The 14,110-nt window shown below is 22.9% G+C and overlaps 2 protein-coding genes across 2 annotated transcripts; both read right to left on the bottom strand.

The window, feature by feature from the left end:
* Positions 1-576: 576 nt before the first annotated feature.
* On the bottom strand, positions 577-1,940 carry LOC128954188 (transmembrane protein 53-like). Its single transcript, XM_054299764.1, has 3 exons — positions 1,754-1,940; positions 956-1,649; positions 577-840 (listed from the first exon to the last, which is right to left on the bottom strand). The coding sequence occupies exons 1-3, from the start codon at positions 1,928-1,930 to the stop codon at positions 629-631; spliced, it is 1,083 nt and encodes a 360-aa protein (XP_054155739.1). The 5' UTR covers positions 1,931-1,940; the 3' UTR covers positions 577-628.
* Positions 1,941-4,170: 2,230 nt separating this feature from the next.
* Positions 4,171-6,172, bottom strand: LOC128954209 (transmembrane protein 53-like). Its single transcript, XM_054299786.1, has 3 exons — positions 5,982-6,172; positions 4,684-5,368; positions 4,171-4,558 (listed from the first exon to the last, which is right to left on the bottom strand). Exons 1-3 carry the CDS (start codon positions 6,102-6,104, stop codon positions 4,347-4,349), a joined length of 1,020 nt encoding a protein of 339 aa, XP_054155761.1. The 5' UTR covers positions 6,105-6,172; the 3' UTR covers positions 4,171-4,346.
* Between the last annotated feature and the right edge of the window lie 7,938 nt (positions 6,173-14,110).

The raw sequence follows: 14,110 nt of genomic DNA, 5'->3' as shown, positions 1-14,110 counted from the left end.
AATTATTTATTATTTATAAGCCAATAAATTTTCTAACAATAGTTATTATTTATTTAATTTAGTACAACTATTAGAGTAATAATAATAATAATAAATAATAGCATTTTATTTAACCTTAATTTTTAAATAATTTCATATTAACAGTACAACTATGGTATAGTAACAGAACATTATTATTGCTTGTGTTATAAGTCAATAATTTTTATAATTATTATTATAATTATAAAACATTTATTTATTTTTATAATTATTATAAATAATTTAACCATATAAATCATAATTTATTATTATTATTATTATTATTATTAAGTGTATATCACAAACATGGATTACTTAATGGTAATTTTTTTTTGTTATTGTTTAATTATGTAAAAAAATACACAAAAAAATCACATATATTTTTATTAAATAATTCAATTAAACAAAAAATAAAATAAAAATATTTCTATCGAATAATAAATTTTTTAAAATAACCAAAATGTTTGTTTAGTTATTATTATTGTGAAATGTATTGTATTTATGTTGAGATTTAAAAATATTTGTTTTTTTAAAAATTATAATTCATTTGATTGTCAAAAAACTTCAATTAAAATATAAATAAATAAAATAAAAATTCAATTCAATTCAATTAGATGTTAGCGTTTCTCAGTTTCAAACTCTTGATGAAGGCGTCCAACTCGTCCTCGTATTCCTGTTGATGGTCTCTATAGTGTAGTACATGTGTCGACCGATCCCAGCACTTGGACCTGACGTTATGGCCGGCCCGACGCCATGTGTCCACCAGATAATCATTGGTCGCAACGCTACTGACCAAATCGTCTTTCGAGTACAAGAAAAGCCCTAACAAACAAACAAATATATATATATATATATATATATAAAATTAGTTTATATATAATAAACAAAATAATCAGTTGATGGGACAGGTATGTCACCAAATAGAGGAGTTAAATACCTGGATATTTAGCTTTAGGATTAGCGTAGGCGTCGAAAGCAATGTCATAGTATTTGACAGATATATTCTTGAATAGCCTGAGAAAGCCGTGTATGGACTGTTCAATTACCGGCTGTACTATCGGGTTCAGTGTTATGGCACGCGATAGACCGGGTGCACAGTCATCCGGATAGACCATCGAATCGATGACCATTCCTTTAATAGAATCAAGTATATACTGATACTCGGGTTTGCCGATCATCTGTTTAAGTGTTAGCCCAAATTGGTAGCCGCCCACCGAAAATATGTGTATAACTATTTCGTTGTATTGGCCGCTTAGTTCGTTCAGTGTGTTGGCTATATTTTTGGCCACTGCCAGTCCGCCAACCGGCGGCAACAGTAGATCCAGCGGTGATGTCCGTACAGTCAGTACGTCGAAGCCACGTTTGAACCACATTTGCCGATACTTTTCAATGTGCTTGTCTTTGGCCAACATCCAGGCCAACAACAGTGTCAACGGTCTACGGGTGCCCGTAATAGCCATTGATTGTTGTTGTTGTTGTTGTTTGCCGTCAAACATGGCCATCGATTCCGGTGTAGCACTTGGATGCCAGCAGTTATGAAAACTCATATTTTTCGGCAAAATTAGTTTATTTTGTACCACTTTGGCTGCGGCTGCGGCTGCCGTACCGTACGATGAAGCGGCCAATTGTGTCTATTTTTTTATAAAAAAATTATCGGAAAGTGAGAGAAACAAACAAAAAAGTTTTAATAAATTTGATTTTTTAATGATATTATATATATACACAAAATTCATACCTTATTAGCAATATTAGTGACATTTGCGGCAAAACGTTGGCCACCAATCATTATACCGACAGTGGCCGCCGCGGTATTCCTATAGTTGTTATGGCCATTGAGATAGCATTTAATAATCAGTCGGTTATTATTTTTATTATAAATAATAAAATTATTTGATAGCAATTTGAGACTCATTTTGTTTCGTTGATTTGATAATTAATAAACAATTTTATTTAAAAACTAATTTTTTTAAACTAAATAACTAAAAAATAAATAAATAATATTTTTCTAAACAAAAAAATAATTAATAAATTGTTTAAATAATAAAATACACACAAAACTGTTGTATTTGCTGATAGTATTCACAGTTTTAATTGTTATTTATTTTATAAACAGTAAATGATTTGTCAAAAAAAATAATAATTAAATTAATAAATAATTAATTAATCTTAAAAAGTCATAAAATAAATACAATGCAATGATTTGATATAATATTTTTTTTTTTAAATAAAACAATTCATACAATTAGTTAATACACTAAGTAAATAAATTATTATTAATATTTTTTAAAAAATAATTTTTTGTTGAATTTTTAAATTAATAAATGTTTTTTTTAAATAAAATAAAAATATGATATTATAATTATACACCCAAACAAACAAAATTATATATATATATAWATATAAAGTTATTATTGCAATTAATTAGTTATAATTAATTAGTTATTTCCTTTTAATATAAATAAAAAAAATATTTCACAATTTAATTTAACTATTATTGCCGGTACATATTTTTTTTAAAAAAATTTATATATATATATTTTTTTTGAAGTAATATAATTTTAAAATAATATTAATATTATTTGTTATATTATTAATATATATACTTAAAAAATTCAATCATATATTTTTTAGTTTAAATGCTCTCACAGTGTAAATGTAATGATGAGTTGCAATAATTATATGAAATTTTTTTTAAAAAAAATTATTATTAATTGTTTGTACAGTAATGTACAGTATGTTTCACACACACACCCAATACTGTACAGTAACTGCTAGTAACTAATATACAGTATATACCTGTAGTGTACATAAAAAAAATATGTAATAATATTAATATTGATAACAATAATAATAATAACAACAACAATAATAACTATTTATATGATACAGTATATACACTAATAATTAATTGTTAACATACAGTATAAACTAGTGTCTAGTATATATATATATATATATATATATATATATAAACTCACACTTAGACACATAAACGGTGAGTACCAGTTTTTTATATATATATATATATAAAAAACAAAAATAAATTTTTATTTTATAAAAGGGTTGACATGATAATAATGATAATAATAATAATAATAATAATATACACTCAACCTTAAAACAAAAATTATTATTATTATATAATATTAACTATCTAAATAATATTTAAGCCAATAACAATTAAACATTAGCATTATATTATTATTATTTTATTTACAGTAAGTATTACATAAGTATATATGTGCTTAAAAAAATTTCAAAAATTTTTATTTTATTAATTAAAAACATGTATTTATATTATACACCTGTACTGTACACACACACACACACACACACACACACAGTTGAACTTGAAGTTTATATGACTCATTTAAAAATTCTTGAAACCTGATTGGCCAATGCTATGGCAACTAGTCATCCGATTTGTTTAGACAGCCAATCACTGCCACAGATCCAGTCACAGATCACGCAGTGTTCACGTGTACATTGTTTTTGTGGGAATTTTTAAAAAATCTTAATATTTAGATTTTACATATATAAATTATTTATTTTAAAAATACATTTTTTAAGCACAAGCACACATTTAAAAAAAATTCAAATTACATTAACTATTATTTTTTAAATAATGGTAATAATTATTAAAAATGATACTATTTATAAATTTATATTAATTAAGTTAATTAAAACACAATAATAATACATTTAATAAATTATAATCATATAATCGAATATATCTATATAAAATACAAATTCAATAATAATTCAATAATAATAATTAAGTTATTATTAATTAAAACATTAATAAACTTTTTTATTATTATTTAGTAGATCTATTTGTTAGTCATTTTTCAATGGGCTCAATATAAATAAATATATATTTATATATAACATATTTTTTTGCTATCACATAACGGAGTATATAATTACAAGTTAATGATTATTGAATAGTAATACTAATTATATATAACTATAATTAAAAGCGATAAAATTAAATAAATCACAATTTCTAAGTTAATTAATTGGATTATTAATTAAATCTAAAAAACTATTGAATATTTTATGTATGTTTTATATATATAAATGCAACAACAAATTTATATATATATATTAAAAATGTGTTAATTATATTGATTGATATTAAATTACGGTAATTAAAAAAATGTATTTATATATATTATATATACTGTATATTCAGTATAAATAGGACATTAAGTTAATAATATTATAAATTAAATTAAATTAAGTTTTTTTTAAAAATGTATAAAAAAATTGTTTCGATATATTTTTTTCGGGTGATCTCTCTCTCTCTCTCTCTCTCTCTCTCTCTCTTAAATGTTGGCATTTCTCAGTTTCAAACTCCGGATAAATGAGTCCAACTCGAGCTCGTAATCTGTTTTATGGTCTCTATAGTGCAATACATGTGTGGATCGGTCCCAGCACTTGGCTCTGACATTATGGCCGGCCCGACGCCACGTGTCGATGATGTGCTCGTTTGAGGCCACACTACTGACGATATCGTTTTTGGCGTATAAAAAGAGTCCTTTTTAAAAAAATAGATAAATTGTTTACAATTAGTTTATTCTACAGAGATTTGTATGTGTGGACGGGTAGTTATTAGTAGGAGGGTTCGGCGGAAATCCAGTATATATTGTATATGATATTTACCGGAATATTTGGCTCCGGGATTGGCGTACGCATTGTAGGCCATGTCATAGTATTTGACAGATATATTCTTGAATAGCCTAAGAAAACCGTTGATAGACTGTTCGATTAGTGGCTGTACCGCCGGGTGCTGTGTTATGGCTCGGGACAGACCGGGTGCACAGTCTTCGGTAAAGACCATCGAATCCAATATCAGACCTTTGATTGAGTCCAATAGATAACGATTTTCTTGAATACCGGTCAACTGTTGTAGTGTCAGACCAAACTGATAGCCGCCCACCGAAAAGGCGTGGACTACTATTTCGTTATATTGGGCGCACAGTTCGTGCAAACTTTTGACAACATTGGCCGCCACTACTTGGCCGCCGACCGGCGGCAACAGTAGATCCAGTGGCGATGTCTTGACAATTAGGACATCGAAGCCGCGTTTGAACCACATTTGCTTATACTTTTCAATGTGTTTGTCTTTGGCTAACATCCAGGCAAATATCATTGTCAATGGTCGCCGATGACCAGCAATGGCCATTGACGGCGATCGATCGTATACATGGTCTACTATGGCCATCGACGATGATGACGATGATGCCGGCGAACAGCGGCCAAAGCTCATGTATTTCGGCAATTTTAGCTTATTGTTTAGGGCCGTTATGTTAGATGCCGTACCATAGGATGTAGGTGCCAATTGAGTCTATAAAGTTTAATAAAATTATTATTAATAATTTGTTTTTTAATTAATAAGTTTTAATTAATTAATTAAATTTAAAAAATTAATTGCTATTTATTTGTATAATTTATTGTGTAATTAATTAAATAAATATTTATTATTATTGTATAATTATATTTTTAGCTACAATTTTTTATTTGTTGGTGTCAAGGTAGATTAGAAGTTTTTAACAAACAAAAAATTTATTTATTTATTTATTTTAAAAAATTAATGTCATTGTAAAAATATCATTATTAAATATTTATTTAGCCTGTTTTATATTAAAAAACACTATTTTAAATATTTAAAAATTTATATTAAAAAAAGTGTAATTTAGTTAATACTATTAATAAACATATTATTATTATTATTATTTTATTTTTTGATGACTATATTTAAAATTTATAATATAATTACTTAATTTTTTTTAAAAAAAAGTTATATAAATACTATATAATAAATACATTGTGTAAATTACATACACACACACAGTGTTTAATCTTATTATGTGTGTGTATGTGTGTGTTTGTGATTATAACGACAGCAACAAAAAAATTATATAATTTTTGTTGTTGTTTGAAAAAAACCATTACATTACCTGATGTGATGTATTGGATATATGGCGGACATTGACCACAACCAGGAGCTCATGTGTGGCATAATTTTGTAGCAATTGTTGCGATAATTTTTGATGATTTTTCAATACATTTCGTAAAGCCATTGTTTTTTTGTGTATATATTACGAGAATATTTTCACAGAATATTTAAAAAATTATAATTAAATTATAACTTATTATTATTATTATTAGTGACTTTCAATTTTTATTTAATGTTATGTTTTATTTTTTGGTGACACAATTTAAAATGAAAAATTTTTTTTAACTAATTTTTTGTTCAATAAAAATTATTTATTGAAATAAATATATCATACGATCAAAACACACAAACAAACAAACAATTAAATAAATTACTAGTAATTTACGTAAATAATTATAATAATACAGGAATTAAATGTAATCCACGAATAATTAAAAAAAAATCAAATTTCCTGAAACACTAGTATTGAAAAATGTTGTTTATATTATCAACAAATTTTTAATTCAATTAATTATTAATTATTTTTTTTAAAAAAAAGTCAATTCAAAAAAACGTATTGACTATTATTATTAACAATTATTAAATAATAATAAAACTTTAACACTAAATGTTTAGCACTTTTATATCAAAATAATAATAATAATAATAATTTCTGAGTTGACGTGATGTCTACTATACTTATTATGTCTAATCAAAAAAAAATTATTTAAACTTAAATATCAAATATATATTGATATATATTGAAAACTTTTCACACATTCAAACAATAAGTTTATTTCAAAAGATTTCAATTTTAATGAGACATTTACTGAGTAAGTGATAGTATATATATTATATAAACCACTTGAAAATTATTAGTTACAACTTATATATACAGTATATATAAAGTATAAGTGAATAACTATTAATAATAAAAAATTTCCTGTTTCTAACCGCTTAAATAAATAACTTATTATATTATTATTATTATACTAATTATTTGTAACAATTTTTTCCCCATTCAAATCATTATCATAAGGTATAATAAAGTTATATCATATATACTGTATAATACAGTAGTATTACGTAAAGAGTTCAGTTGCACTGTTAATACTACAGTATACTAGTCAGCAATATATATAAAGTATAAATTAAATACAATATATATATAGACATAAAATATTTATAATATATATATAATATTAATATACTGTATATAAAGTTTTTATTTAATTTTCTATTATTTGACAATTTACTTGTTAGTTAGTAGTTAATTGAAACTGTCAATTGATTTTTTTTTTGAATAATATCATTTATAATCGTTCATATCAATAATCAATGGGGGTGATTATATTATTTGATATTTGTCACAACTAAGCACCTGGGTGTTCAAGTGTATAACCATCATCATCACCACCACCACCACTACCGCACACATACATAGCGATACATACACGTACCAGACATGTGCTACATTGTAGCAATACCCGTGCGCGCGATATATAGTATATATACTGTAGATATATAAAATCATACCACTTATCACTCTATGTTGTATAAAGATATATATATATATACCGGTATATAGTATTGGTATATACAGTATATATAGTTTATATGTATGTATGTATGTATGACTACTAGTGGCGTGATTTTGTTGGCAACGAATCAGTTGTCAACCCAGTTATGTGATGGCAAACCATGCACTGAGTCAGTGCACAGTTAAATGATTAGTATTATTAGATATATTATTGAATTTGTATATATATATTATATACAGTATATAATTTATATATGTATTATATAGTACATTATTTAAACATGCATATATATATAAAAAATATATAAATTACTAGTATATACATTATGATATCATATATATATATAAATTTATAATATATGCATATATACATTGTAATAAATTCCCATAAATTTTTTTTGCTACTATTTTATCTCAAAAAATTTCAGATATTGCAGATTTTTATTTTTTGGTTATAATAATAAAAACATTGTTAGCTTATTATTATTATTATTATTATTATTATATGATTATGAATTTATGATAATGACAAAATGTGTTTATAATTTTTGCATTAAAAAATTGGGATTTTTTTGTATTGAAAATAATTGTATTGTATTAATAAATTAAATTATAATATCATGTAATTTAAGTGCATTTAGTTTATTTTTATACAAATATTTTCAATTAGGAAAAACTTATTTTTAAAAGTAATTTTGTTAACAAAAAATAGGTTTTTTATTTAATAATTTAGAAGTTATAAAAATTGCATATTTTAATCAATATAATAATAGCATACAAATAAAATAGTTTTTAAAAATTATAAAATTTAAGATTATAATTGCATAAAAAGTTATAAAATTTTAGATTAATATTTTGTTACAATTGAATAATGACAATATTATTGAAATGCTTAATACGTGATAATATAAACATTTTTTTTTATATCTACCGGTAAGTTAGTACTTATAAATCTAGACATTGAGAGAGAGAGAGAGAGAGAGAGAGAGAGAGAGAGAGAGAGAGAGAGAGAGAGAGATTAGCAATTTAATACATATTTAATACTATTGTTACTATCATAGAAACAAATAGATTTATTAGGAAAAAAATATTAATTGATATACTGTATCAATATTTAGCTATTTATAATTAAGTACTTATATTGGTAATTTTAATAAAATTATGAAATTATATAATAAACTTTTTATTATCAATGAAATTTATATTAAACTATTATTTATTTTTTTAATTATTATAAAATAATTTGCTAATGCTAAATGACAAAAATCTAAGTCATTAAACCTAAATTATTTACAAAAAATTATTTAGTTTGTATTTTTGATTAAAATTGGATACTATTTGGAAATAACTAGTTTTAAGAAAAATCATATCATAATATTGTTTTTTATATAATAATTATATTATTATCATTATCATTATTATTATACATCAGCTTACACTTTATATATATTAAGTAATATGCTATGATATATTGTACAATATGTATTGTAATACAAATATTTTTAATAAATTGTTTATTAAACAAATAATCAAACTAATTCAAAACAAATATTGTTTAATATTTATTAATACAATATACGTCAATAATTTTGATGTATTTTATTTTATTAAACAACTAAAACATAATACAGTATTTAATATAATATAAAATTTAATTTAAATTAATATTTGTTTAAATGATTCATATATTCTAACATAACATTTAACTTGTATTTATAATTATTATTATAAATATTTAACAAAAATATTTCTAATTATTATAAATTATTACGTGATGTTACTGTAGAAACAAAAAATTATTTATTAAAATATTTATAAAATTTATTATATTTACAAGTTTTAAGTTTTAAAAAATTGAAAATATTTTTAATTATTTATTACATTAAGGAAATCAATTAGTAAAATATATATATATTTATTATTTATTTTCTAGAAAATATCTAATAGTATTTACAAATATACTGTACATATAAAACATTTTTTTATTACTACATATTAGTCATTGAATATGTCTATCATAAATGTGATCACTTGTCTAGAATAGTGTTTAAAAATAAATAACATTTTTAATTAAAAACAAAAATTAAATACAATTTTAAATTTGTTTATGCCTTCAAAAAGCAAGTATATATTGAAAGTTATTGATAAATATTTATCTTAAATAATCAATTAATAAATTTATTTATTAATATTTTCATTTTATTGAAATAAAACAATTTCACAATAATTTTTTGAATTCAAACTAGTAGTTAGTATCTAATCATAAATATAAAAATTGTAAATATTTGACTTAAATAAATATACATATAAATATAAAAATATTATATGAATTTTCAAAATCAATTTTGTTAAATTAAATTTGTTAAACTATAGTATATTTTTTTGTTTGGTTTTATATTATTATTTTCATTATTAATAATATTATTATTATGATATTAATGACTTTTATTATAGTCATTATTTTATTTTTATTATTAATAAACTTGTTTAGTCATCTGAATATCATATGATATAGCAATTTATCTATTGTCTAATAATAAACAACAACAAACAAATAAAAGTATATTACAGTACATTATATGCATAATAAAACTTTTTTTAAAAAAATTAAATTTAAGTTACATTAATACTGTGATAATAATAATAATAATTTTAATTGTCTTTTATCACCAAAACAACTAACTTAACATTGGTGTCAACAAACTAATGATATTAGTTGTAAAACATATGCCAAATAAAAAAATAAATTAAAACTACTTAATCATAATATGCCAAAAATAAATTTTAAAAAAGTTAATATACCCAGGTCAATAATTGTCAAACTACTGTATATTGTATAGTAATAGTAATGTCATTGTACTGTATTTGTAAATTTATTTTTAGTTTTTTTTAAAAACAACAACAACTAACATTAAAAATTAGGAAAAAATATTTTACATGTGATATTATTATTGTATTATTATATTTATATTTTAAGTTTTATATTATAAATTATTATAATTAGTTGTGTAATATTTTGTAACTATTATACAATTTTATAATACAATTTACATAAAATAATAATTATAATAATTTTAATTTTATAAATATGCTATAACTTTCTCTCAAAAAATACTGCATTATAGTAATAGTAGTGGTAATAATAATAATAATAAAAATGATAATTAACTTAATTTGTATAAACAATTAAATTTTTACATTAATATATATATGTTATAAAATTTTTTGCTTTACAAGTTATTTGATTATAAATTTTATATACAGTATAGTATTAATAATATTTAATAATAATAACCACAAAATAAGTACATCTATTGATAGGACAGGTAGAAATATTTTGTTGTTGTTATGTTGCACCCATATATTATGTGCTCTGGAAAATATCCATTTCAATGGCACAGTTAGACTATTTATACCCCGGGTTTTAATCATTATTTTACATAGATGAGTTTTATATTACCATATATTAATATCTATACACACACACATACAAAAATTAAGTACTTGAACTTGAAATACTATATTGTTTTTTTATATATATGATAAATATAATTAAGACATTTTAAAAATTGTTGTATACAGGTATATATATATATATTTATATTAGAAAAATTTCCACCAAAACAAATAAATGGTGCAATTTAAAAAAAACAAAAAATTATAATTATGGTTACCCTGTATGGTATACCCAGGGAACGGTAGGGGGACAACAACAACAACAAGGCCTTTCACTCAATTATTGTTGGGCTATAGCTATACATATATATATATATATATATATAGTTAGAAATTATTATTGAAAAAAAACTAGATCTATCAATACATTAATGTGTGATAATGAAAATCAAAAAAAATATTGCCCCCTCTCACTACCCCCACCAGCAAAAAAATATAGTAACCATTATTATATTTATCAAGGATTTCAATGAAAACAAAACTTTATATTCTATACTTACTTATTATTATTGATGAAAACTTTTAATTTTTTTTTTTGAGGACCAGTAGATATTGTATGTATGATTTTTTTTGTTGTGGTGATGAGGTGTATGTCAAGGTTACAAACCTAAGTGATAAGTATATATAAAACAAAAACTGTCAAAATATTTTTTGAGATATTTTTTTAAAAGTTAAATCTAATACTACTAAATATATTGTAGGAATCAAAAAAAAATATTGACAACAAAATAGTTGACATTTTGACAGTTTTTTAAATAAAAATATTATTAATAATTATTAATTAATAAATTTATTTTTTTATCACTGTTATCACAATTATTATCATCATATTATTGTTGTTATTGAGAGACAACTACAACAAACAAACAAACAAACAAAAAATGAAACTTTTTGTAAGCATTTAATTAATTATTATTATCTATTCATTTTAGTTTTGTTTGACTTCAAAAAAAATTATTTTATAAAATAATTTATCAAAAATAATATAATAATAATTAATTAATTAATAATAATCTATGATTTTCTTAACTTTAGATTATTGTCGCATCGATACTATTGTTGTTAGCCCTGGCCTATACAGCCGTCCAAACCGATGCTGCCATAGTGACCATTAAACGCGGCGGTACCCGATTTAATCCGTGGGGCTGGTCGTCGGGTGGACTCGGCTACCGACAACATTATTATCATAGCCGAAACTATGGCTACAATAGTAGGCGGCCAGTAGTTGGCTATTATAATCATCATTATTATAGACAAAACGCACCGGTATATGGCTATCATAATGGCTATCGTCAACGTTATGGATACCGTCGGAGCCATCATTTAGGATACAGTTTAGGTGGATATAGACTGTAATACTACTACTAATTGTTTTTTCTATTTATTATTTTTTTTATATATTGATGTTTGAAATATAACAACAATTATTATTACTATTATTGATTTTAATAATAATCAAAATTTTATTGTACAAAATTGTATAATTTTATTGATTTTTGTTATGTGTGTAATTACAAAATTAATTTATAAAATAAATCATATTTTTTTTTATAATGCAATAAATCTAAAAAAATTGTTTAAAATTTAATTTTCTGATTAATAAAATAGTTTTTTTTACTGAACACTAAATAAATATTTGTTTTAATTTTTTTAGTAGTTATTAAAATTAATTAATATTAAAAAATCGATTATTTACTTTAAATAATTTGTTTTACTAAATATTAGTATAAAAATTATTTATATGAGATTATTATATATTTATAAATATTAAAAATAAATTCAAATACACATAATATGTGATATTATTAATTAATTAATTAAATATTAAAAGATTACATGATATAAGTTTAGAAAATTAGATATTATTATAATTATTATAAATAAATATAAATAACTTTTGTTTTTTGAAAAAATACATTTGATTTTTTTGTTTATTTGTTTGAAAGTAAAATTTGTTGACATCTAAGGCCACGACAACTCAATGTCCCCCCAGATCTCTGACACTAAACTATACAACAGTATAATTATATGTAAAAAAAATATTTAGTCTTTTTTGAGATTAATATTTATATTGAGAAACATTATACAGAGATTCCGGTTTCTTTATTTGCTGGGGACAGACCTATTGCCTAAAAATAAAATTTATGCATATATATAATCTTATTTTAAAGCTTATGTATTACTAGGGGGATCAGGTATGGGATGGGAGGGGGTGATGGATAGATAGATATAGATAGATAGATAGATTGGGCATATATTATATAAGCCTATATTATTTTTACCCATCAGTAGATCTTTGATATTTCAAGGTTATGTAAGCTTTTATTAGTGTATATTTTTTGTATTTGATTTTGATTTTGATTTTTTTTTTTTTTTTAATAAATTAGACCTAAAATCTACAAAATTTTTTTGACTATAAAAGGACCAACAAATTCACATTTAAAAATCATATCAACTGCTGAACTAATTGATTGTCTCAATAAGTCTTTCAATTTTTTGTTTGTTGAAAACTCACCAAAACTTTACTACAAAAATAAAATGAAACTTTTGGTAAGTTTTTTATATTTGTGTTTATTATTTTTTTTGGATAAACTTTTTTCTTAATATACTTATTGTTTAATATTTGATATTTATTTGATTTTTTTTTGTTTTTTTTTTGATAATACAGTTGTGCTTCGTTTTTGTCGGATTGTTGGCCGCTGTCTACGCCACAGTTATCACCGCCCCGTACGGCTACGGCGGCTACCGAAGCGGCTACTATGGCAGCAGCTATGGCTATCCGAGCTCATACGGCTCGTATGGATACGGACGTTCACTGTACTACCCGTCCTCCTATGGCTATGGTGGCTACGGAAACTACGGCTACGGATATTCTGGACTCAATGGCTACCGTAGCGGTTGGGTCTGGTAGACAACGACCTCCCCTTCCCCTCCCTCCCCCCAATCCATCCATCCATTGATTTGTATAATTTGTAAAATATAAAAATTTTGCAAAACAAACAAACAAACAAAAAAAACCAACATTTCTCAAAACATTTGCTTTTTTTTAAAAAAAAATTGATTGTTTGTATTAATTGATGATGATTTTTGTTTTCTCCCATTTTTAAAAAAAAATTCATAAATAAAAAAATGTTTTTATGCAAAAAAAATCAGTT

This window comes from Oppia nitens, unplaced genomic scaffold (assembly GCF_028296485.1).
Source record: "Oppia nitens isolate AA-2021 unplaced genomic scaffold, nextdenovo-longstitch-racon4-pilon3 scaffold11_pilon_pilon_pilon, whole genome shotgun sequence".
NCBI lineage: Eukaryota > Metazoa > Arthropoda > Arachnida > Sarcoptiformes > Oppiidae > Oppia > Oppia nitens.
Note: the sequence above shows the minus strand (reverse complement) of the source record. Positions and strands in the feature narration are given on the sequence as shown.

What these genes read in the sequence shown, in the direction of transcription:
- LOC128954209 (XM_054299786.1), bottom strand. Translation starts at nt 6,104, where the DNA reads ATGGCTTTACGAAATGTATTGAAAAATCATCAAAAATTATCGCAACAA. An exon ending in TATCCAATACATCACATCAG is followed by an intron (nt 5,369 to 5,981) that starts GTAATGTAATGG and finishes TAAACTTTATAG; the next exon opens with ACTCAATTGGCACCTACATC. An exon ending in TCCCGGAGCCAAATATTCCG is followed by an intron (nt 4,559 to 4,683) that starts GTAAATATCATA and finishes TTTTTTAAAAAG; the next exon opens with GACTCTTTTTATACGCCAAA.
- LOC128954188 (XM_054299764.1), bottom strand. Translation starts at nt 1,930, where the DNA reads ATGAGTCTCAAATTGCTATCAAATAATTTTATTATTTATAATAAAAAT. An exon ending in TCACTAATATTGCTAATAAG is followed by an intron (nt 1,650 to 1,753) that starts GTATGAATTTTG and finishes ATAAAAAAATAG; the next exon opens with ACACAATTGGCCGCTTCATC. An exon ending in TCCTAAAGCTAAATATCCAG is followed by an intron (nt 841 to 955) that starts GTATTTAACTCC and finishes TTTGTTTGTTAG; the next exon opens with GGCTTTTCTTGTACTCGAAA.